General features: G+C 51.8%; 5 protein-coding genes across 5 annotated transcripts; 3 read left to right on the top strand and 2 right to left on the bottom strand.

Annotated features, from left to right (window-relative positions):
- Positions 1 to 1,847: 1,847 nt before the first annotated feature.
- BROUX77_003010 (uncharacterized protein) lies at positions 1,848 to 3,093 on the bottom strand (the record flags this gene model as incomplete). Its single annotated transcript, XM_073747615.1, has 4 exons — positions 1,848 to 1,891; positions 1,958 to 2,514; positions 2,575 to 2,917; positions 2,976 to 3,093. The coding sequence occupies 4 exons, from the start codon at positions 3,091 to 3,093 to the stop codon at positions 1,848 to 1,850; spliced, it is 1,062 nt and encodes a 353-aa protein (XP_073608092.1).
- A 9,190-nt stretch (positions 3,094 to 12,283) lies between these two features.
- BROUX77_003009 (uncharacterized protein) lies at positions 12,284 to 13,348 on the top strand (the record flags this gene model as incomplete). The annotated part of the gene is made up of 3 exons (XM_073747614.1): positions 12,284 to 12,317; positions 12,590 to 12,690; positions 12,803 to 13,348. The coding sequence occupies 3 exons, from the start codon at positions 12,284 to 12,286 to the stop codon at positions 13,346 to 13,348; spliced, it is 681 nt and encodes a 226-aa protein (XP_073608091.1).
- Positions 13,349 to 13,973: 625 nt separating this feature from the next.
- Positions 13,974 to 14,999, top strand: BROUX77_003008 (uncharacterized protein; the record flags this gene model as incomplete). The annotated part of the gene is made up of 1 exon (XM_073747613.1): positions 13,974 to 14,999. One exon carries the CDS (start codon positions 13,974 to 13,976, stop codon positions 14,997 to 14,999), a length of 1,026 nt encoding a protein of 341 aa, XP_073608090.1.
- Positions 15,000 to 16,301: 1,302 nt separating this feature from the next.
- Positions 16,302 to 19,153, top strand: BROUX77_003007 (uncharacterized protein; the record flags this gene model as incomplete). Its single annotated transcript, XM_073747611.1, has 6 exons — positions 16,302 to 16,342; positions 16,447 to 16,474; positions 16,533 to 16,588; positions 16,692 to 16,941; positions 17,021 to 18,512; positions 18,564 to 19,153. 6 exons carry the CDS (start codon positions 16,302 to 16,304, stop codon positions 19,151 to 19,153), a joined length of 2,457 nt encoding a protein of 818 aa, XP_073608089.1.
- A 590-nt stretch (positions 19,154 to 19,743) lies between these two features.
- Positions 19,744 to 20,376, bottom strand: BROUX77_003006 (uncharacterized protein; the record flags this gene model as incomplete). The annotated part of the gene is made up of 2 exons (XM_073747610.1): positions 19,744 to 20,191; positions 20,255 to 20,376. The coding sequence occupies 2 exons, from the start codon at positions 20,374 to 20,376 to the stop codon at positions 19,744 to 19,746; spliced, it is 570 nt and encodes a 189-aa protein (XP_073608088.1).
- Between the last annotated feature and the right edge of the window lie 3,919 nt (positions 20,377 to 24,295).

The following is a 24,295-nucleotide window of genomic DNA, read 5'->3' as shown; positions in this document are numbered from 1 at the left end:
GGCGGTTCATGCTTTGTTCATTCGAGGCTGTCGTCTTTCGGTGCTTTTTGTGTAGGGGATTTCATGGCTGATGTTTCGTTCTTTTTGTTCTTTGAATGCTAAAGTTCGTCATGACCGCGCGGGTGTACTTAGGCGTATGTTTATGACCGGCGAGGTTTTTTTCTTTTCTTCAAGGGCGACAAAACGATGATACATGGAATATCAAAGACCAAGAAACGATGAAAAGAAGAAGAAAAAATGTCCCCCCGCCTTCAACGAGACTATCCTTTTTTTTTATCTCTCACTCCTCGCCGCCGCTCCGTCGCCAGCTGCTAGCACACGACGTGCCTTTGGGACTTTTTCTTTTCTTTTTTTCTTTCTTTTTAGGTGGACGCCGGTTATTTGAAGCCGTGACAGCTGCCGGCGGCTGGTTCAGGGCGCAGGAGAAGGAGAAGGAGAAGGAGAAGGGGACGTTCGGTCTGGTACATTTACACGCATACATATGGGATACAGACACTCGGTGCGGCAGTCAGGCCTCGCTGTGAATAAATGGGGGCCGCAGCTTGCCCGTGGCCGAGAGGCGGGATACACCACGCCGCGAAAGGCGGCCCGGCGTTCAATCGACACAATACACCAGAGTACGCAGTGCCGGCCGGCCGGCTGTAGCCAACTGCCCCGCCGTCGACGGCAGCTGTCAGCCGTTCTCGCGCTCTTCTCCCCCCTCCCTTTTTTTTGTCCTCTAGCTAGCTACAAGATTACTGCCCCCCCGCCCCCCGGCGCATCGCAGCGGCCTTGGAGTTTATTCTCCTTGGCACGCCGCCGTCTCGGCGACGCAGACTAGACTGGCTCTTTGGGTGCTTTGACTGTCCCGCCCGGCATCCGCATCTGCGGGGTGATGGTGCCGTTGGAAGCTCCACTGCCTGCGTTAACGCCAAGATTCAAAGCTCGGGCGCTGCCTCTCCTCGTTTATTGCCGGCCGGGAGCCCGGGATAGTGCCGGATCCTGAATTTACAGGTTTGATTAACCGCTTGTGTATGTACAGCGAAGACAGACAGACAGGCAATCTTATTCCCTCTATAGTCATAGTTCCATGTGATATGTATGGATCCCACGACGGCGGCAGTAGCTGCACAGCCGTAGTTCACTAGAGCTGACCAGCTGCATGTCGCTAAGCGACGGACGGAGCCACAGTTACCACAAGGAATCAGGGGCGATCCAAGTCACTTTCCGAACCCATCACATTTACCCAGAACAAAGACTACGCGTTGAACATTCATAGAGTATCACAACTTGAGGAACATATGGCGAGTAAACTACCACCGAGTCGGAGAAGGGGAAAAAAATAGCGTAAGTAGTAAAGAATAGATAAAGAAAAACTTTCGTCTTTTCATACAGAGAGACCGTCCACCACTACGTCGAGCACCTCTCTGCGCCCAACCAAATAGAAGTAAAAAGAAAAAACAACAAAAACAGAACAAGGGAAGAAAACACCGAATGGAGAGGAACGCGACAGTAACAGGAGTCAAGAAGTAGGGGAAAAAAGAGGAGAGAGAACCTGCGCAGACAGAACACACCACAAAAAAAAGAGCCCTCGCACAACAGGCCACAATGGTGTCTGCAGCCACGTTATCCAGCAAAGGACAAACATCCAGTCGGCAAAATAGAAAAAAAGGTCATGGATCAGGTTCAGTTGGGTATTGATGGTATGGAAAATGGACAAGAGTAGAGGAAAAAAGACAAAGAAAAGAAAAGAAGGAAAAGAAAAGAAAAAAAGAGCCACAATGATGGATTAAGGGAAAGAAAAGGAAAAAGCAACCAGTGCGCCCCCGTATGTGAGAATATGACATGACGACTGCATGGTGCGTGACTTAAATCAGACCGCACAAACGCAGATTTTCCTGGATGATAATGTCTATGGCACATGTTAGCGTCTATAATCAAAGGACATGTCGCGGATTGAGTGGAGAGCAAGACTTACCGTTTACCGCTGCCATGACAAAGCGTATTTGAGTCGTGTCGGTGGCGCAGGTGAAGTGGGTGTAGATCTGCTTGGTCTCATGTTGGTTCAAGCTGACGAAGCGGTTGAGAATGTAGTCGCAAGCCGCAGCGTAGTCATCGCCACCTTCGTAGTCGGGGAAGTAGTTCTTCATGGGGCTGATGGGCAGCTTCTCCTTGAAGCGGTCAATCTTGTTGAGGAAGAGGATGATGGACGTCTTGATGAACCATCTAGAGTTGCAGATGGAGTCAAACAGTGTCAAGGCCTCCTGCATACGATTGACTGTCTCATCTTCAAAGAGCAGCTGGTCGTACTCTGAGATGGCCACCAGGAACAGAATGGTGGTGACGTTTTCAAAGCAGTGGATCCACTTCTTACGCTCGGAACGCTGGCCACCGACATCGAACATGCGGTAGGTCAAATCGCCAATGATAAACGTGGTCTCGGTGATACCGGTGGTCTTGACACGAGACCGCAGGACGTCCTGGTCGTTGGGCATGTAGTCGGGGGCGGCAATGCGCGCAATGTTGTCAAAGTAGCTGGTATCGTTGTTAGTATATTGGCGTACAGTTTAGCAGCAAGCATAGGCAAACACTCACTATCTGGCAGAGTCGTTGAGCTGGTACTCGCGCGAGCGCTTGAAGCACTCCTGCACACCGTGGTCCTTCCAGAGAGCCTCAATGGCAGTGCCAACCTCAGGCGGCAGGACATCACCCTCGATCTGAGCAGGCTGGATGAAAATGGTCTGGACGTGGTATTCCATGCGCTGGTCCTGGAGGGGCAGCTCAAGGGTTTCCATGGCCTCGAGAATGACGCGCATGGACTGGACTGTGTTGCTGAAGATGATTTCCTTGAAGGATTCCCGCTCATCGCGAGAGTAGCCGCCCTCGTGGATCAGCTTCATCTGCTTGAGGATGGTAGACTTTCCGGATTCACCGGCACCTAGAAACTATTGTGAGCAATGTGGATAATGTCGCGGATCAACAGGGCTCAACCATACCAAGAAGAAGCATCTTGATTTCGTTTCTCTGGTTCATCTTGTCACGCTTGAGCTGGTTCTCAATCTCCTCGTTCCGGGCCTTGCCCTCCTTGTCCTCTGTGCTCATTCCGCAACCCATTGTGAATGTGGTTCCAGAGGATCTCCAGTGGATGAAGTCGGTGTTGAGGAGTTAAAAAATTGAACGGTCAGATCTGGAGTCCGACTCGACAGTCTAACGACACGTAATGAGTTAGCTTACACATTCCTTTCTTTACACAAGAGCGGTGGCAATATTGGTTGTGTGCCAAGACGTCCGAGCAAATTTCGCGATGTCAACAAATTACAGTTCGCGGGACGAGACGCAGCCAGGACTCGCGACGAATAGTCCCAGAAAAGACCAAGCAAGTTGACATGGAGAGGTGTTGAATTTGCAGTGACGGCAGAGGGTAGGATGGGGCTCATCGTCGCGGTCATGTTGTCCAAATCAAGTTCAAAAAAGGCAGCGGCTACGGCGCCAGTCGCCCAAAATGGCCATCAAGACGCGCAATTGGTAGCCAGGGGCAGAGAAATTCAACTATCTAACTGTCAAGCAAACCTACCTAGGATGTGTGTCGTATCTGGCGATGAGTCTCTAACAAGCAGTTGCAACGATGGCAGAAGGTGGTTAGGCAATGGTATCGCGAGCGAGCTGACAGTTACGAATGCGATCAGACTAGGCGCGGGTCGAAACGGTTGCGCCAGAAGGGATGGCGCGTGTTGGACAGTGTGTTTGTTGAGCGCAGAGACGGGCGGTGGTGATTAAGCCGCGATGTACAGAAGCGTCGAAGGCGAAGCAACGCAAAGGGGAGATTAGAATGTCGAGCAGCGGTGACAACGGCGCATCAATCACACGAAATCGGCGTGTTGAGGTGAAGGCGGATGAATTGAAGGGGCGGGTGTGTGTTGGTGGATAACAAAATGAAGAAGGGGACAGGAATAAGAAACAGAGAGAAAGAAAGAAAATGAAAAGCGAAGCAGGAGTTGAAGAAGGGAAGAAGAGAGTTTTCTTTCTTCTAGGGCCTTGGGGAAACACGGAAAGAGCGACTGGCACACAAAAATGGTAGGCAGTTGGTTAGTGTTCTAGGGAAATCACGCCTGTGCAGAAGGAAAGAGGGAAGATAGGAAAGATGCAAGAACAAGAACGGAGGGGAAGTCGCAAGAAGAGCAGGAGCAAGAACAAGAGCAGCAAGTAGGTGCGCTGCAGCTATGGCAAGCAACTGTAAATTGGACAGTGAAATATAGCTCCAAGCGACACGGTCTTGTAGACGAAGACAGGGGCACTCTGGTCTGGTCTGGGAGCCAGAGACAGGACGGTTTCCTGTTTGGGGTTTAACTCTGCACACTGTGCACGGTCTGTGCAGCAAGAGTAAGGGCCAAGACGCGCCAGGGCAGGGGCACCGTCAAAAGCGTCAAGGGATGGGAGGCAGAAGTACAGGTACAAAGAGGGAGCGAGGCAGAGGCACAAGTATCAGCCAGCAAGTACATACAGACAGAACTCAGACAGACAGACATGTGCGTATTGTGTGCGCTCCCTCTGCCTCTGCCTCCGTGCATGTGCACTTGTACAGGTACCTCCTCTACGTCAAGGTCTCTCCGGTCAAGGAACGCCAACAACGGCCTAGCCAGCGGGTAGCGGTGCGCCAGCTCAGGGGTGGCTGGCCACTTTCTCCTAGGGATGCACGCCTTCTCTGTCTGTCTGTCTCTCTGGTTCTTCTTCTTCTTCTTGCTAGCTCAACAAAGTTTGCTTGTGAAGCAAAGGGTCCAAGCGCAGTAGTTGATAGACTTTCCACTAGTTGGCTAGCACCACACTCAAACCTAGTCGCAATCATACGACGTTTCTTTTGCTCTTTGGCGTCCTCCCACCCGAGAGAACAGGCCCCAGACTGCAGCAAGGGATACGCTTCTGCTGCTTCGATGCACACCCGCGGCGGCCTTGACTTCTGTTTCTCTCAGCGTACAGCCCTGCTCACTGTAGGCCGCAACCAGGCGAGTCGGGCATTGTACTGTGCTGTACTATGGGCGACATTCAGTCAGTTGGTCAGTCAGCCTGCCTTTGCATATATCGACGCTTGGAACAGGGGTACACTCGACATTCTTGATTGCGCAAAAAGAAAAGAGCCAAAGGGCCAACACATCCAGGGGCCGCTGGGCCAATGGGACGCTACAGGCGAACAGTGCGAGACTAGATGATGTTTCTCCTGTGCTGGAATCCTTCGCTTGAAGTCCTGTCTGACGCCGGCCGTCTGTTTTCTTTTTGTTAGCGGCCGGTGTGCAGGTGTTTTTTTTAGGGCTCCCCAGGGCCCACAGGGCTCAATACACTGCTTTAATACACTAAAGCATGTACTACATATAGGCTTCTCAACTGAATTCACTGGGCTGGCTCATGATGAACCACAGCTCAATAAACCTCGACAAAAGGAAACTCCCTGACCAAACAAAACAAAACTCGCCCGCCTACATCGCCTTGCTTGTCCCGTCCTCTTTCGTGATTCAAACAGACTCTGCCCTGCTGTTATTGTTGTTGCGGTGTTCTGAGAGCACCAGCCAAGCCTGTACGACACAAAAACACAAGTACCAGCACAACTCTACCCACTGCTCGTGGCCAACTACATAACTACATAGTTAACTACATAACTAACTACATACACAACTACACCCTCTCCTCTCTCTCCTCTCTCTCTTCTCCTCCCCCTTTTCTGCTTGCTACGACACGTTTATTCTGCTGCTGCAAGTTCATCCCAAAAACGACCACACGGCCGCCAGGTAGCGGCTTTTTTTTTCCTTCTCCGCGCACCACTCAATTTTCTGGGCTTCTTCTCATGGCCCATGGGGCAATGGGAATGGGAATGGGAATAGGAATAGTCCTACGGGCGTGTTCCCTACCTGTCACTAGCCCAAGAAAAAACACTCCTGTTCCGCCATGCGGCCGGCCTCCCTCCTTCCAGGCTTTAACTACATGCTAGTTGGCAGAGAAGAGCGGGAGAACGAGTTAAGCTTGGATGTCACGGTCCCTGGACAGAGGCGGCCGAGGAAGAGAACTAAGAATATCTATCAAGGCCCGGGCCAGCTGAGCAAAGCGTGGGACGAAGACGCCTGGAAACTAAACTATGCATTAGCTAATCAACTATACCTACATACTGGATGAGCCACACTCGTCTGTATCGACTTGGACTTTGCTTCGACCGTGACCTTGAGGCCAAAGCAAAGCATGTAAAAACATACATGACTACATAATTACATCCAGGGACAAATTGTGCAAACCCGAGGTGGAGGTGGCCATGGCCCCTGGTGTTTAACCACGTCCAGGAAATTGATTGATTAAACTGTGCATGACATGACGACCCGTCGTTCTCGGACACCGTTTTTACCTAGTTATACATACCGACAGACATGAATACTCATTTGCTTTTTCCTTCATATTCTTTTTCTTTTTCTTTTTCCTTCTTCTGTGCACCGCCAGTACTCACAATACCACAGAAGCTGCAGAAGAACGACAAGAAGCAAAAGAAGAAAGAAAAATACAGCATCCAGCACCTCCCAAGCGAGCACAAAGACCGATCTCGACCGCGGGTTTCCCTGGCTACTTTTCTCTGCTGGCTCCCTTTTTGCCTGTTCTTTTGTGGTTCTGCTTTGATGTTTTATCGAGATTTGTTCGTGTTGCAGTTGAGCTGAGCCAGGATCCGGCCAATCAGTGGTCCGACCGTGCGTGTTTGTGGTGTCCGCACTGTGCATACCACACGACATGGCGGCCGAGACAGACGACGACATGACAAGACGGGAACAAGAAGGAGAAAAAGATTAAGAAGATCAAGATTCACAAACAGCCAGTAGCTCCTTAGACTCTCTCTCCCTCCAGCTCTGCCGTCTTGTCCTCTCCATCACATAGTCACAACTTCCCCTGACCTTCTAGAAACCCTCGCATCACCCTCTGCATAACTAAGCCCCAACAATACAACAAGAGCACAGCCGCCGTTACTAGACAACTGCCCAAAACATGCAACCCAGACAGCACTGGACACCTCGAATCAGTCACAACGAGATTGAAGAAAAGAAGCACCCAAAAAAGCTTGGTCCCAAAGCCGCCACAGCGTGCCACAGTCTACCAGGAGCTACGCCCAGGCCCCGGTAAAATTGTCTTCCTTTAACGACATTTGTCTGTTCTTGCGCTGTTCCTGATAGCCTTGACAATTGCTTGGTCGAAGCTCAAGTCTTTCTTGGTCTGATCATTTCATGGCTTTATCTTTATGCCGGACCTTACTGGAAGCATGGGCCCAGAGACATCCACCACCACCAACCAGCGGGTCGTTGCGGAGGACACACACAAAAGATGAAATATTTAGCGACGCCTGCAAGTGTCTGTGGGACAGGGATACCCTGTCCTAGGACTCACTCTCACTGAACCGAGGCATCATGGACACTTCTGGATCTACAAGTTAGCACTCTAGCTACATAACCAACTACCAGCACTTGTATAGTTCCCCAAAGAAGCGTACTTGCTGCTGGCGGGCGTGGCTTTTCCGCATCGTCCCAATGGACTGGCCATTCACAATCATGAATCCAAGGCGCGAAAAAGAAAAAAGAAAAAGAAAAAGAAAAAGCCCCCCCTCGCCCCCCGACTGCATGCCCCGAGAAAGAAAACGTGAGCCAAACCAATAAAGCCAAGCCACCAAGAAAGCCCGGAATCTGCCCCGATTCAGCTTGGCGCAAGCACTTGTACAAGTACATACATAACTGCACACATATGTACATACATACAGACATAGTTGTGTGTGTACTACACCCTTCCCCCGCTACGCCCATACCTTGCTATGCCTTGCGACTAGCTGCCTCTCTCTCCACATCCTTCTCTCTCTGTCACTTGTGCCTCTGCCGCTTTGACGCCTGTCCCCTCGGCATCAAACTCCTCTTTCGCCCATTCTGGAATAGCAAGACACGACATGGCCTGGCAAAAAAGCATCCAACTAGCAACTAGTCAACTAGTTGCTAGTTGCTAGTTGGCTACAGTTAATACCTGTCTCCGGTATCACTGCCCGTTAAATGAGGATCAAACGTCTCGCCGCCGTGGACTGTGGACAGTGGCTTCACTGTGTCGGTTTTGGGCCTAGCTGCGTGTTTCCCCTATTTTATGCTTTCTTTTTCGCTCCCTTTCTAGTGCTTCTCTTCTATTCTCTTGTCTTGTATTGTCTCTGATACTACTCGTCCTGCCTGGCTCCTTGCCCACTCGCCCGCCCACTCACTCAAGCTCCATCAATCAATGTGATGGCGTATCGCCCGATCCCAGTCCTATTTGTAATCCTTGAAGTCTGCCCTATAGCTGCCCTGCACTTGTCACTTTTTCCACGCTTCTAGTCTTGCTGCTACGACACAAGCTTCTCTCATGTCATGTCATGTTTTGTAGACATACCCTCTGTTATACACCTGCACAAGAACACGTGCCAACCATGCTTGTTGTTGGTTCCCCCCGCCACATTGTCCTCCCTCTCCTCGCCGCCCCGCTGGATAATGGGTTGGCTTGAAGTGACATTGATATGGCCATCAGTGGACGCTGGAGCCATAGCCGCCTCATGATATCCGCCAAGTGACTCGGAAATCAGGACTCGCGGGGTTGTTTGTTTCGTCCTGAACAAGTGACGTGAGCACTTGCAACAGACACACAACCAAGCCCTACTGCCTTTCAATGCCGTTTCCGTTTGTACAACATCCAACCCGCCTTGATCTACTCTACAGCCCCGGGTCGGGTGCCACTTGCTTGTGCATGCGTACCAACATTCTCTCGTTCTCTGCAACAAAGCTGATTCAAATACCCACGTATCCCTCTCTCTTGGGCAAAGTCCAAACTCAGCGGCCACCGCTTTTCATCAACACATGTAACAAGACCCCTTATCTGTGCATTCTAGGGAACGCTTTGCCTAGCCATCGAACATTCTGTCGCGCATCTCCGACCCATCACTTTTGACAAATATGCAATGCTACTCCTCCTATGCTTGCTTTCAGTACATCAAACAGTCTCTATAGTTGGTTAACTAGTTAGTCAGCTATAGTCACAACTTTCAAAGACAAGCACTGCTGAAACCGGCATGTTCAGAGCCACGTTACTTTCCTACGACTCACTCAGGGCCGTCCGTATTGAGATGTGCGAGACTTCCAGGAGCACAGCCAATCTTGCAGGCATCTGACCACACTGCCACATGGTTAAGAGGTTCAAAGCAAGCCACTCCCGTGATCCCCTCTCCCTCTAATACTAGTCCAAGTATAAGTCACCTTCAAGATCCTCGTGATTTTCAATATCAAGCTCAGCATATCTGCCACTACAGTTTGCAACTCATTCCTGTTCCTGTATATGTATACTAGTAGAGCTTTATTTGTAGATTATCTCATGATCTATGCAGGCGTTTAGCCTCTAACTGTGACCTGATGATGCTCTTTATGGAAAGGGTTACTTCACATGGCAATCTTCAAGTCCTAGCTACAACCCCAGAAGCATCATTTCAAGATGACTGTGAATTGAAACGACATAGATGGGCCACTCCTTTGGCACCATCTGCATTTTAATCACATGCTACACAAAGCATCATCACACCCTTGAACATTACAGTTCAACGAACGTCAACAACATCAACAACCCCTTGTCCATCTTCCATTCATTTACGTGCACGAGCCACTTTATGCCTTTCCATCTCTCACGGTCCATCGCAAACCAATGACAGCAATTTGGCGGTTTGCACTTCTGAGATTGAGGTTCAAAGTCCTTTGCAATCTTACTCTTGTTGCAGCCTTGCAAGTCACCGTCAGATACACCTGTTACAACGTGCAGCGTTTGGCGCACGGAGCCCTTTTGTTCATTTCTATAACTTTGTAAAGTTATGTAGTTATGCTCCATGGAAGCACGTTGGCGCGCGCACATACATTTATGAGCACGCGCTTTGTTCAAGGCCGCTCTTGTCAGTTATTACATGCAGAATTAGCGTCCTCTCCAATATTTGTGCTTCAGGAAAGGCGCGTATCATCAAGCGTGTCTAATTTGCGACCTATGTGTGTAGTTCTATCTTCATGCCATGCCATCACCAGACTTGGTGCCGATAGGCCGAGCTTGGCTGGTTTTTCTTCACTCCATAGCCAGCCCTATTTGTACGTCTATATATAACTACCTTCAGACAAAATGGGATGCTATGGCCAGGCTGCGTACATACATAACAATACGATCTGGTCCGCAAATAATAGATGACTGGATGCGTAATCTTCATCCGTAGCATGTGAATGGCAATGGTCCCGTTTGTCGTACAAGTTTTTTTATAGACCCTACTAAAGACGAAACCGTAGGGTTAGCTATGTGAACTCTATTCCAAATTGTCACAGTTGGAATGTCTTGATGTCTCACTTACTCAAATTCCAACACGTGGAAACTCGAAACTTTGATATTACTGACACGACCAAGTAGCAAGCAATAAATGCATATTGTGTTTAGCCGAGACCTTTCGGCCTACTGGGGATGTAACGGCGAGAGAAACATTACTTTTGGCATAAACCTGCACCAATCTATAAACAGGTTAGCCAGGTATGACTGCTCACGAGATTGGGAACAACAGAGAACATTCCTGGCATCCAGTGCTCTGTTACCTCAATTGACAGGATCACAGTGTTGACTAACAAACTTTCCAGCTTTGGCCAGCAAGTGTCTTGTTTGCCCTAAATTAATACCGTTAATACGGAGTTCTGGGAGCATTGGCCAGTTGCTATACAGGTGCACACAGATGTGGCTTGGTAAAGACAACAAAACACAATGAGGCAACAAAAAGCAGAGGAAATTGAATGGTGAGGAATTCAAGGGAGGTCTTCAAGTATAAAGTTGGAGTGAGAGGTCAATAGATTCCGTAAACTATCTCTTTTGATAGGATTTACTGCACCCTACTGATGACCTGCTTCTGATTATGTCATCTTTTGGGGACCTGTCATGAACTCGCCATCTTCTTGTGAAGTGATAGATAGTAAATTCAATATTGGAGTAGATATAGTGCTATGTTGATATAGCTCGTAGCACATGCAGATAACGACAAGTTAGACTTGAGGGTCCCAACTATTTGAGCTGTCAACAGCCTTTGACCCCAGCCCACCATCGGCTTTCAATGAGGGCATCAATGATGTCATTTTTGGTCACTCACTAACTATGCCTCTTACAGGTTGACGAACTTTCTCCTGATATTGGGCGGCGGACCATTTGCAGAACTGCTACTTTGTCATTGGGCCAGCTAGTTCTTCTCTTGGCCAAGAACCATTTCAGAAGTGCTTTACAGCAGAGTGCCGCTGTTGGGAGCTGACTTCTTTATATGTCACTGGCTATCAGCTTGACATTGAGATTAGACACGATTTGGATTTTGCAAGCCTTCATAAAACGAGCCCGCTATCTGTCCAAGACCCAATATCCATTTGTTCAGTACCTAAACCGTGATTGCGGGGACTGACAAACATCGTGTGTCATATCAACTCAAGCCCATCCAGCTGACAGAGTTCGACAGAGCTCTGGGTTATGGTGTGGTCACACAGTTACTCAGACAGTACATTATATAAGCTTCGCAGACATGAAACTACATCATATTTGACTTCTGACCGGCAAAACTGTATTCCTGTGTGGGATGAAACTGGCTGACTTGGGTTTGTCGTTGATGTGTGTAGGGTCCTAACCCTAAATATCATGCCGGCATCTGGTACTTCAAAGTGGCAAAAGCACTCTGTGTCTACATCTCTGAATGGCGTGTAACTAGTCAATGTGTAACTACATATGCTAATTGGTTTCATCCGAGGCTCTCTTGTTGTGCTTTTTTTGGCGCAATCCAACTGATCCGAAGCCACGTAGGAACCCTTTTTTGGTGTCCCAAATAGAGGCAAGGCGCTGCCACCAGAGTTCAGGCAGACCCGGACGAGAACAGGCCAGCAGCCAGCTGAACATGGAATTCAGGATGGGCTGGGCTGGGCTGGTTGGTTCCAGACACAGCGGATCATTGACGGATGCCCTGTAGTCTGTTGAATTAGGATCTAGCTAGACTGTTTGTTGCCAGTAGTACATACATACATGCAGAAGAAAAAAAAGGCAAAGGGCAGAGATAACATAGCGGCCAGCAGCCAACTAGTTAGAGTTTTTCTCGTTTCGTTATTGTGTCCACCGCCAGCAGCTGTTGAGATCTGAAAATCGCCAATTTGCTAGTCTTTTCCTTTTCTTCTCTTTTCCCACCCTTGCTTTTTTTCTCAGCCAGCTACACAATCACGAGCGAAAAAGAAATACTAGACGGGGAAAAATGTCTGTTCAGATGGAAACCCGGGGCCAACGCGGTGAGTGAGCAGCATAGTTACCCCATAAAAAGCGCTGGCAAAGTCGCCCTTGCGCAAGAGAAGCCCAACGAAGCTGATCTGATGATGGATGGCCCAGCACGTTGCTCTCATGGGCCTGCGTCTTTTGCCATGCGAGGAGCGGCCGGGACGAAATGGGAAACGAAACAGAGCCAAACACCGTGCTACCCCAACCCAGCCCAACCCGGGCCAGCCCAAACAATGCCTTGCAAAATATGCTAATCCCGACACGTGAAACTCGTCTGGTTGTCCAGCCTTCCACCACGACGATAGTGGCGATATCGAAGCCGAGTACGACCGCTTGCGAGATCTGGCGCACGAGGAGGCTTCCAAGCGCAACAAGTGCTTCCAACAGGTACGTCCATACAAGGAGCGAACCACAGAAGCCTCGACGGCTACGAGGCGACCCGGAGCAACGGGGCAGCGAAGCAACCCAAGGCTAACCACACGGTCCGTCACCGGCTTAGTCCCGCGAAGCATACGAGAATGGCGATGGCGCGGCAGCCAAAGAACTGAGCAATAAGGGCAAGCGCCACGCAGCCAAGATGGACGACTACAACCGGCAGGCCAGCGATTTTGTTCTACGCGAGAACAACGCGCCGGGCCGCATCGACGACGACGAGATTGATCTGCACGGCCAGTACGTCGACGAGGCCGAGCGCATTGTCGAGGAGCGCATCAACGCTGACCGCGCCGCCGGCCGCGCCCGCCTGTGCGTCATTGTCGGCAAGGGCATCCACTCCAACCGGAACATCCCCAAGATCAAGCCGGCCGTCGAGCAGGTCCTGGATCGCATGGGCTTGGAGTACCACACCGACGAGCACAACACCGGCCGCATCATCGTCAAGCTCAACGAGGGTGGCTATGTGCCGCCCCACCAGCCGCACCATTCCGGCGGCCACGGCCAGTCCCACCAGCAGCCCGCGCATGGCGGCCAGCAGCAACAGGAGTCGCCCGATCTGCTGGGCGCGCTGCTGGGCTTTGTCCAGAAACAGTGCTGCAGTGTCATGTAGACTCCGCGGAGGTGGCTGTGATGTTCCCGCTGTTTGCTGGGACGTATCAACGGTTGGTGGCTTTTTTGCTTTTTCGTCTTTCACAAAGCATGTATCGTGTGTTTCTCAGCGCTTTTGCTCATATGTTTATTTACGGCAGAGAGCAGCAAGGAGGGAGGGAAGTGGAAAGGCAATCTGCGATGATGCTGTCTGTTTATGTACTTTGACGATCTTGATGACGATGAATTTCCTTTGTACTTGATACCAAGACATGGTTAATAGATAGTTATGTAGCTAACTACACCGAGCTTGAGTTCTGACTGCCCGTGGTCTTTTCGGTGTTCTGGAAAGCACAAGGAAAAGAAGCTGCTCCCGGCAACCCTAATATTCCGGTGTTAAGGTTACCGATAACTACCTCTAGTCCGCCCCAAGCCATGACGACACTGGCAAAATCTGGAGCCCTCCAATGACCCCCACCGCCCACCAGGCCCTGCTTTCCCTTAATCTTCACGATACCAGAGTTACCTGCAGTGCAAAGTCTCGCAGCCGCATTCTGACAAAAAATCTGCAGCCATGCCTGTATGCTTATCCCATTCTCTATTGACAATGTGACTGACTTTCTAACTGGCCGGTCCTCCAGCTCATCATGGTTACTGGTCTGCCGACCTCGGGCAAGACTACGCGCGCGAAACAGCTCCATGACTTTTTGTCGCAACAAGTAGCGCTCGAGCAGAACAAAAAATACCGCCTCCATTACATCTCCGACTCAACGCTGTCGATATCGCGATCCGTCTACGACCTTTCTATTGTGCCCGAGCACGCCCGGTCGGCCAATTCCTCGGAAAAGGATGCCCGGGCTTTGATATCCTCGGCGGTCAAGCGCGTGCTGTCTGACTCCGACGTTGTCATTCTGGATGGCCTGAACTATATCAAGGGTTGGCGATACCAGCTGTACTGCGAAGCCAAGGCCCAACGCACGCCCAGTGTTGTCCTACAGATTGGCTGCATGCCCGACAAAGCAAAGTCTGTAAACGAGGCGCGTCTAGCCAAGCGACAAGAGCACGCAGCGGCCTGCTCGAAAATCCTACCATCTGGCAGCGTAGAAGCGAGCGCTGGCGAGAGCACGTCACCAGTACCGCGAAACGATGAGCAGCCATATGAGCCCGCAAACTGGGAGAATCTGGTGTTCCGCTACGAGGAGCCCAATGGAATGGCGCGCTGGGATAGCCCGCTCTTTTCGCTTGTGTGGGACGACGACGAAACACAGACAAACAAGACGTTTGCGCAGATATGGGCGGCCATTGCAGGCGAGGAGCGCAAGATCGTCCGGCCAAACCAGGCTACGGTACAGCGAGGCTCTGACGGCGGCGGCGACTACTTGTACATACTGGAGAAGGAAACACAGTGGCTTGTCAAGATGGTACTGGATCAGCAAGACCCCGACGGCGGCGGTGATATCAGCATACCGCGGGCTTCTGATGGTGCAGAGAAGATTGTGATTTCTCTGCCGATGAGGAGGCTGGGCCTGCCTCACCTCCAACGCTTGCGCAGGGCGTTTATAGGGTTGAATAGAGGCGGCATTGGGCTGGAGATGGTGGGCAACATGGCCGTGGACAGGATACGAGAGAACTTTGCAGAGTATCTAAATTGTAACTTTGAGAGGGAAGAGTAAGAATTAGGTGTTATCAATAAATAGAGGGCCTTTGATGCTACGAGGTCGGTACAGGTACAGCAGGTAGTTGGAAAGGACATATATCCATCCCTGGAGTGTTGATAGTGTGTTTTATAGGGTTGCAAGTACACACATGTGTACATGTGTGACTAGTTGACTGGTTGAAATACAACAAAACAATTCACATTGTCTAGTGCTGATAAGTACTACACGTGAGCTGATTGCTGTCTTGATATCCGCATTGCAACGGGTGCCTAGATTTGCAACGCATAACTTGAGTGGCTACGTTTAAGAACTATACATCAGGGTGACCGGAGCTGGGAATCTAGACGACATTGTTATTTGCCAGGCTAGAAGCAGTGATGACAAAACCGTGATGTGATGAGTGATGATGTCACTCACAGACTTGTCGTCACCAAAGGGCAACCTATTCCCAGAGAGATCTTTGGCTTGGCTGGGTAACCACCAGGGCTGGCCCATAGGGGACACGACCTGAAAAACAGGGCCCAAAGGTGGACTTGATAGCGGGCATCACATCACGCCAGTGGCAGAAGCAGCCAGAAACACCGATTGCGTAGTCTGGCCGCTGCCTGTGACGGTTTGTATGTAGGTGGCACCTTTATAGTGGGTAGGACTAGCTAGAAGCTTCTCTTCTGATGTTCTGGTGCTCTGATGGTTTCCCGCAAGAAGTCCGTGTGGCGCAAGGTGGCTGGTACCTGGACCTACGGCAAAATTGTGGTGTGCAAGCAGGTACCCCACTGGCGTGACTAAGCAGCGAGGGGCGAGAGAAGTGGGGGCATTGTGTGATGGCAGCTCCCGATAATTGGCCGGTTTGGGCACTTGCAGCGCGATAGATGCTGTAATAACTCGCCAGGTGTGCTGGAGCTTGCCTTGTTTGCCTTGGCCGGCTTGGGCTTGCCTGGCGTCTAGCTTGAGGTACAAGTACAAGTACCAGCTAACTCCAGTTAACCAGTCAACTGGCTACTACAGATAGTCCGGATTTTCTGCTACTACAAAAAGGAAGCCCATCGCCCAGCCCACCGCCCACCTCGCCAACTTCCTCCTGCCGAGCTGGAAATCCCATCTTGTCCCTTTTGTCGTTATTGATTCCCTGTTGCCCGCAACAATTCCCAACCCGCTGTCCTGATAGGCCCTGTTTGGCGTGCTGTTCTCTAACTTTCTCCGACCTCCCGCTCTGTTTCGTCTGCTGTGCAGAGTTCACTTCGCCTGTTCATCGCCATCGTGCTCCGGCATCCCATTTCCAACTAGCTTTTCTTTACCCTACCCTGCAAATCACTCATCATGGCTCCTAGCGAAGAGCACAAGAAAAAGGTCAACCTGACGTAAGTCTCGCCCAATGTCGTGCCCCCGCCGCCTGCGATTGTCGCCGTCAGTTTCTGCGTCATTGCCACCACAACAACAGCTAACAGCCTTTCTTCTGCAATAGTGACCCCTCGGGCGCCGAGGTCAAGGACGTTAGTCTCTCACGCCCTCTGAGAACCCCCACAATCGAATACTAACGGACCCATGCAGGAAAACGATGTCGCGACTGCCATCTTGAAAAAGAAGAAGAAGGACAACCAACTGATGTACGTATCACTCACCCACCACGCCCGCTCTGGCTCTGACGGGTCTTGCTTCTTCTGTGTCCATCTTCCGGCCACCAAAACTAACCACAATCCCGCTTTGTAGTGTCACTGATGGCGGCACCGACGACAACTCTGTTATTGCCCTTCCCGAGAAGACCATGGACCTCCTCCAGCTGTTTCGTGGCGACACCGTTTTGGTCCGTGGAAAGAAGCGGAAAGACACGGTGCTCATTGTTCTTGCCGACGAGGAGCTAGAGGAGGGCAATGCCCGCATCAACAGAGTCGTCCGCCACAACCTGCGTGTGAAGAACGGCGACATGATCACCATTTCTCCCTGCCCCGACATCAAATACGTAAGTTGACAGACTAAGAAATAGTGCAAGGCGAGACATTCTTATCATACTGACCTGGCGTTTTTGCACTCCACAATAGGCCAAGCGTATCTCGGTCCTCCCCATTGCCGACACTATCGAGGGCATCACCGGCTCCCTCTTTGATGTTTTCCTGGCTCCTTACTTCCGCGAGGCCTACCGCCCTGTGCGCCAGGGTGACATCTTCACTGTGCGTGGTGGTATGAGACAGGTCGAGTTCAAAGTCGACCAGGTCGACCCTCCGGAGTTTGGTATTGTTGCCCAAGATACCATCATTCACTGCGAGGGTGAGCCCATCCAGCGTGAGGACGAGGAATCCAACCTGAACGAGGTTGGCTACGACGACATTGGTGGCTGCCGCAAGCAGATGGCCCAGATTCGTGAAATGGTTGAGCTTCCTCTCCGTCACCCCCAGCTCTTCAAGTCCATTGGTATCAAGCCTCCCCGTGGTGTTCTTTTGTACGGACCTCCCGGTACCGGTAAGACTCTGATGGCCCGTGCTGTCGCCAATGAGACTGGTGCCTTCTTCTTCCTCATCAACGGTCCCGAAATCATGAGCAAGATGGCCGGTGAGTCCGAGTCCAACCTGCGAAAGGCCTTTGAGGAAGCCGAGAAGAACTCGCCTGCCATCATCTTCATTGATGAGATCGATTCTATTGCCCCCAAGCGTGACAAGACCAACGGTGAGGTCGAGCGCCGTGTGGTGTCCCAGCTTCTGACCCTCATGGACGGCATGAAGGCCCGTGCCAACATTGTCGTCATGGCTGCCACCAACCGTCCCAACTCAATTGACCCTGCCCTACGCCGTTTCGGTCGTTTCGACCGGGAAGTCGACATTGGCATTCCTGACCCCACTGGCCGCTTGGAGATTCTGTCTATCCACACCAAGAACATGAAGCTGGGTGACGACGTTGACCTTGAGCAGATTGCCGCTGAGACCCACGGTTATGTCGGTGCTGATATGGCTGCCCTCTGCTCGGAGGCTGCCATGCAACAGATCCGTGAGAAGATGGACCTCATTGATCTGGATGAGGATACTATTGATGCCGAAGTGCTGGATTCCCTCGGTGTTACCATGGAGAACTTCCGCTTCGCTCTGGGTGTTTCCAACCCCTCGGCTCTGCGCGAAGTTGCTGTTGTCGAAGTCCCCAACGTCCGCTGGGACGATATCGGTGGTCTGGAGACCGTCAAGCAGGAGCTCAAGGAGAGCGTCCAGTACCCCGTCGACCACCCCGAAAAGTTCCTCAAGTTTGGCATGTCCCCGTCCCGCGGTGTGCTGTTCTACGGCCCTCCCGGTACTGGTAAGACGCTTCTTGCCAAGGCTGTTGCCAACGAGTGCGCGGCCAACTTCATCTCCGTCAAGGGTCCCGAGCTGCTGAGTATGTGGTTCGGTGAGTCTGAGTCCAACATCCGTGACATCTTTGACAAGGCCCGTGCTGCTGCCCCTTGCGTTGTGTTCCTGGACGAGCTGGACTCGATTGCCAAGGCCCGTGGTGGCTCTGTCGGTGATGCTGGCGGTGCTTCTGACCGTGTTGTTAACCAGCTTCTAACTGGTAAGTTGTTAGCGTCCCTTGGTTGATGAATGTACACTGACAATGCTCTAGAAATGGACGGTATGACTTCAAAGAAGAACGTCTTCGTTATCGGTGCTACCAACCGTCCCGAGCAGCTTGACCCTGCTCTCTGCCGTCCTGGTCGTCTCGACTCGCTCATCTACGTTCCTCTGCCCGATGAGTCTGGCCGCAAGAGCATTCTGTCTGCTCAGCTGCGCAAGACGCCCGTGGCTGACGATGTCGACCTCGACTTTATTGCGTCCAAGACGCACGGCTTCTCTGGTGCCGATCTGGGTTTCATTACGCAGCGCGCTGTCAAGACTGCCATCAAGGAGTCTATCATGGCTGACATTAAGCGCACCAAGGAGCTCGAGGAGGCTGGTATGGAAGTTGACGAGGAGACTGGCGAGGATCCCGTTCCTCAGCTGACTCGCCACCACTTTGAAGAGGCCATGCAGATGGCTCGCCGCTCGGTCAGTGACGTCGAGATCCGCCGGTACGAGGCCTTTTCTCAGCAGATGAAGGTTGCTGGTCCCGGCGCCTTTTTCAAGTTCCCCGATGCTGAAGCGGCTGCCTCGTCGGCGGCCAACGGCGGCGACAACTTTGGCGATGCAGGCAACGATGACGATCTGTACGACTAAATGCATGCTTGGAGGGCCCATGGAACTCTGCAATGTCTCTTTCTTTCCTTGGTTTATTTTCCGCAGGTAGTACTGTCCGACCTATAATGTATCACCGAGGGACTTTCTCAAGCTGCTAGGGCCAGGAGGGTATAGGAGCAAACAAAGGCGCTTTGCCATCTGGGATTGGAGTTGTTTGTTTGGTACTTGGTTTTTCTTTCGTTTTTTGCATTTGACATTTATGCTTTCGCCGAGTTGCGCCACGGTTTTGTTATGTGTTTTTATTGATGCTTTTTCGTGTCTTGCTAGTGTGTCCGTCACCTGTGGCCATGAGCTGCTGCGGAAAGGCGAACAAGTTGAATATATTTTTTTTGTTTTTAAAGTGGTTGAAGAGTGAGTAACGTAGAAGGCAAATACAGACATGGTGATGGAGTATCGTAACATGCAAAAAAAAAAAAAAAGGAACAACTGTGCTACTGTGGTGTTTTGATGATGACGGGCAGAAGAAAAGAAAAGAAAAAGAAGAGCAGCATCACCAACCGACCAAAAGAAAAAACAAATAAAACAACAGGAGAATAAAAGAGAAGAAGATCCCCCCGTATTCTCTTCCTCTAAGCCTCCTCAACCGAAACCACATCCTCAAGACATTCGCGCGTCACGCGCAACGCGCTCTGCATCACAGCCCGCGGTAGAGCCAAGTCGATTTCGCTAGATGCATTAGCGGTGGTCGCCTGAGCGCCGCCATTGGCAGCAGCAGCGCCAGCGCCAGCGCCAGCGGGCGTGCCATTCTTCTTTGCTGACGAGTCGGGAGTATCCTTTTGCTTGTCGGCGGTGGCGGCGGCGGCGTCGTCATCGTTGTCGTTGTCGGTCGAGGAGGAGAGCGCGGCGGCAAGCGTGGCGGGCGCATTGGCTGTGCGCACGTCGTCGAGTACGCGGCGCAGGAGCGCAGGAAACGAGGTGGCTTCGCCGGAGCGCAGGAGGGCGAGGGCGTGGGTCTGCACGAGGGTTGGCCAGTCGGCGGAGTGGGAGTTGAGGGATTGGAGGAGGTGTTCTTGGATTCTATGGGGGGGGGGGGAGTTAGTTAGGACTGAGTAGGAGGGAGAGAAGAGGGGATGGACGTACTTGTTCACGTGGCCGTCCCGCAGCAGCGTCATGTTAATGCTGGTGCGCAGGTCCGTGTCAATGGTAGCCGCCGAGTAGCCGCCGGCTGCGGCCGGCACGTTGACGTTGTCCGAAGAGACCATTGGTTCTTGGGAGGTGGGGGAGGGGGGATAGGAGAGACCGAGCCCAGAGCCCGGAGATGGGGAGCGGGGAACAGGGAGGATGGTAGGATGTCCGAAGCCAGGCGGGATGTTTAGAAGGAGAGCTCTGGGGCGGTTCTGGGCGATATTGGGTCGAGGATAAATGGGCAAAGTACATAAAACCAGAGGATTCGTGATACAGAACAAAAAGAAGAAAAAAGCAAAGAATAAAGCAGAAAGGCGACAAAGGGTCAAGCAGTCAAGAATTCTGCCCAGAAAAAAGAAGAACTGTACAATTAATTCTTTTAGACTTGCTGCACAACGGGTCGTGACGTCGGTCTGAAAAGAAAAAAAAAAAAAAAGGTGCTTGTTGTATCGCGCGTTAGGTATGAGGCTGAGAGATCGTGTGAGCCATCAGGGATAAGGCTGAGGGTGGGTAGATTTGGTAGTCGCTTGATGACGTCTTCAGAGCCAAGCGTGGCCAGCTGGGTGCCAGCTGGCGAGAGAGACGTCGTTACACCGTCTTAGGGTTGGGGTGATGATGGGGTTAATGACATTCATCGGTCTGGTGTCAACGGTCGATATCGATGGCCGTTGGCTCCTGTGTGCTCAGGAATCGAGCACATGCGGCTTATGCACAGGGCGTTCATGCAGCGCACACTTCCTTGTTTTTGCTTCCTCTGTCCCTCACTCTGCTTTTTGCCATGTGCATCCATCCCACCTGATGTTCCCGCCCGGCTTCAGCCAAGCCAGCAGTAGGTAGTAGTAGTAGTAGTACAAGGCTACACGCTCCAACGTTTGTCGATCAAGAGCCCAGGCGCAAGTCAACTCGAACAGGAAGGTCTACGCAACTCAATGAACGGGGAAAACAAAACGCTCTCTGGCTCTCTCGGGTCTCGGATCTCGGGTATGAAGTAGAGGAAGAACAAGGGGCGGCGGAGAAGGAAGGGGAGAGGGAAAGCCGTGCCGCGACGCGTGCTGACTGGGAGACACTAGACGTATACTACACACCATGCCATGCCATGCACTATATCCACACTCGCTTAGGCCAAGTATCCTCGATAAAGGTGACAGGTCACCTCCCGTAGTCCGCAGCGGGCAGCGGGGAGTGAGTTCCAGTGTACACAAACGGACGGTCTAACGTGCCTGGCCTGTATCTTTCCGAGCAAATCTGGAGAATAAACAAGCAAACGAACCCGCAAAAGCAGCACAGGTCCTCCCCCCCAACTGCCGTCCATTCCCACACGCAGTTCTGTCCCCGGCAGGAAAGGAAAGAAGAAAACACCAAAGCCCGGTCCCGCAGTGCCACGGGCCCTCGGCGCCCCGGCGCGTCTTGTTCGCTGCAGATGCGGCGGTGTTCTAGGCCCGCCGGCCGGGGGGGCCTAGGCCCTGGCCGCATGGCTGAAGCGAATCTAGGCCGGGTGCCGGGTGCGGCCAGTGTGGGATGGGGGGCAGATGGAACAAAAGAAAAAATAAAGAGCCAATGAAAGCAGCGAGTCTGTGTATAACCAAGTATATATGGCCACTCATCCCCCCAGAGAATGGCCGTGCATGCACATATAGAAAGATACATGTGTATATGGATGCACATACACGCACGCAGTGTCGTATCTTACCGTGTGAACCAGGAAAAAAAACCCCAAAAAAAACCGCAATGGGCCAAAGGCGAACGACGGGGCACAGGCCTGGAGCGGCGTGCAGGGTGGAGGGATCACGTGAGGTCGAGGATGCGTGAGAAGGACAGCGAATCAGCGGGCGGGAAAGACGGGGAGACAAGAACATGCAGAGATGGACATGGAACCGATGTAGCAGCGCAGTGTGGGAGTGGGAGTGGGAGTGGGAGTGAGAGTGAGAGTGGGAGTGGTAATGATAGCTGCGATGGTGGCGGTTAACCAGATGGTGGTGCATTCTTGCGCAGAGCAAGAGGGCCGAGGGCCGAGGGAGCCAGCCCACTCGCTGAGCTATATATGATGTATGCATACTGCCACACATATTCTGGGGCTGGGGGGCTTTGGCTTTAGCTTTGGCCGGAGTCGGGCTGGGCTGTCCATGTATTTGACGTCCTTCTTCTCAGAAGCACTTGATATGCACGCCCACGCGCCTCTCGTTCTCGCTTCTTGGTGATCCCGCTTGTCCCTCCCCCCAGAGCAGAGGCCGCCCAGCGCCAGGAATCTCTCCGGCTGCCACTGCGGCCGTCCGTGGGCCTCTTTGACGTCTGGACTTGGACAGGCCCGCGGGGCGCAGCTACCAGCAGACAGTGCAGTCCGTCGGCCCAAGTGAGAGCGAGAACGAGAGCGCGCATGCAAAGAACCACTTCCAGGGCCCGAGGATATAGGAACACTACATTCCACAGATAGTTATATCCAGCATGGAAGATGATCCTAGATCTGCAGTCCTTGTCAGATAGTCAGTCAGTTGGCTTTGCGTTGTTTTTTTTTTTTTTTTTTTTTTTCGTTTCCGCAACCCTAACCTTGCGCGCCAGAAACCAAACTAACTTCACAGCCGGTAGATCCCTGTTCCCTGCTTCTTATTCCCTGTCTTTACTGACTTGACAGATGCTGTCGACACTGCTACATTCACTCCTCGTGCCCATGCCCCCCCCCCTAAATAAAATAGGGCCAACAAGAAAGCCTCTGCTGTCCACCACCGCCGCCCCCCCCCCTTCCCGGAGAGGTGGAGAACCAAGCCGCGGGACTCCCTCCATGCAGCGCTTGCTGCAAGGCGGGTGAGAGGGATTCAGGTAGGAGTTGGGTGCAGAAGGAAGAGAAATTAACAACAACAGCAGAGTAGCTAGTTGGTTGTGTGGGTTGTAGACGGCTGGACCTGAACGGGGCTTGTCCACCCATGCGATGAAGTGAAAGACTACGAGCATCCGACGCGGTTCTCAAGAAGAACAAGACGGCGCTGCTGGGCTCCCGGGACGATGATGTGCATACATACATGCAACTACATATATCATCGAGACAATGTTACGCCCCTCCCATCTACCTGCGTGTACCAACACCAACATGACGTGACGCCCCGGCCTGGTCTGGTCTGCCCATTGGATTCGTGATATTCCGTCCGTCTTCCTTGCCGCTGGCCAAGCACAAGCACAAGCACAAGCATTGCCCGGCTCAGCTCAGCTCAGTTGAGTTCAGCTCAACTCGGCTTTGCCCTGTTCCTCGTCTCCCAAGCCATCAATGAACACATTCGAAACAAACCATATGACAACACAGCCCGCCTACAAGCCCCAGCCCGCGCTTCCCCTGTGATGTCTTCTGTCTCTCTCGCTTTGTCTCCTCGCTCCTGGCCAGCGTCTAAACTAGCAAAATCCAATCGGCCGGGAGTCAGATAATAGTCCGCAGGGAAAGAAAAAAAACAGTCTCACCCTGCCAGCTCCCTTTCATCATGTTAGTGGCAGTCTAGCTCGTGCACTAGAAGTTGGATAGGATAAGACCGCCGAAAGTCTGGGCTTCCTAGCTGCTGGAATCAAAGGGGTCTAGAGCTGCCGGACAAGAGATTGCGCGCTTTCTTTCATCATGGTTGTTGTTGTTGTTTTCATTCTTTGTTTCCCCGGCCGGGATGCCTCGTCTATAGTGAACCCTGAAGCCAGTACATTGCTTCCCCGCCCCCTTGCCCCCTTGTCCCGGCCGGTGTCCCGGCTGGTGTGCCGGCTCTCTGCATCCACAATAGACAAAAAATCTCTCTCCTTTTTTCACCACACCCGCTCTTCGTGATAATAGTGTACATTAGACAAGCCGAGAAAAATAAATATAGTCAACGGGAGAACTCCGAAGCGCATCATCACCATGATATGATAACCGCACAACCAATACAGCAATAAAAAACAAAAGATGCATCATGCTAAATCCCTCCCAATGCGCGAAATAGAAACGAAGAAAATAAAGATAAACTCCAGTCAAGGCCACAGTAAAGTCCT

This window comes from Berkeleyomyces rouxiae, assembly GCF_048999995.1.
Source record: "Berkeleyomyces rouxiae strain 22BRR77 chromosome Unknown BrBRR77_ptg000002l, whole genome shotgun sequence".
Taxonomy (NCBI): Eukaryota; Fungi; Ascomycota; class Sordariomycetes; order Microascales; family Ceratocystidaceae; genus Berkeleyomyces; species Berkeleyomyces rouxiae.
Note: the sequence above shows the minus strand (reverse complement) of the source record. Positions and strands in the feature narration are given on the sequence as shown.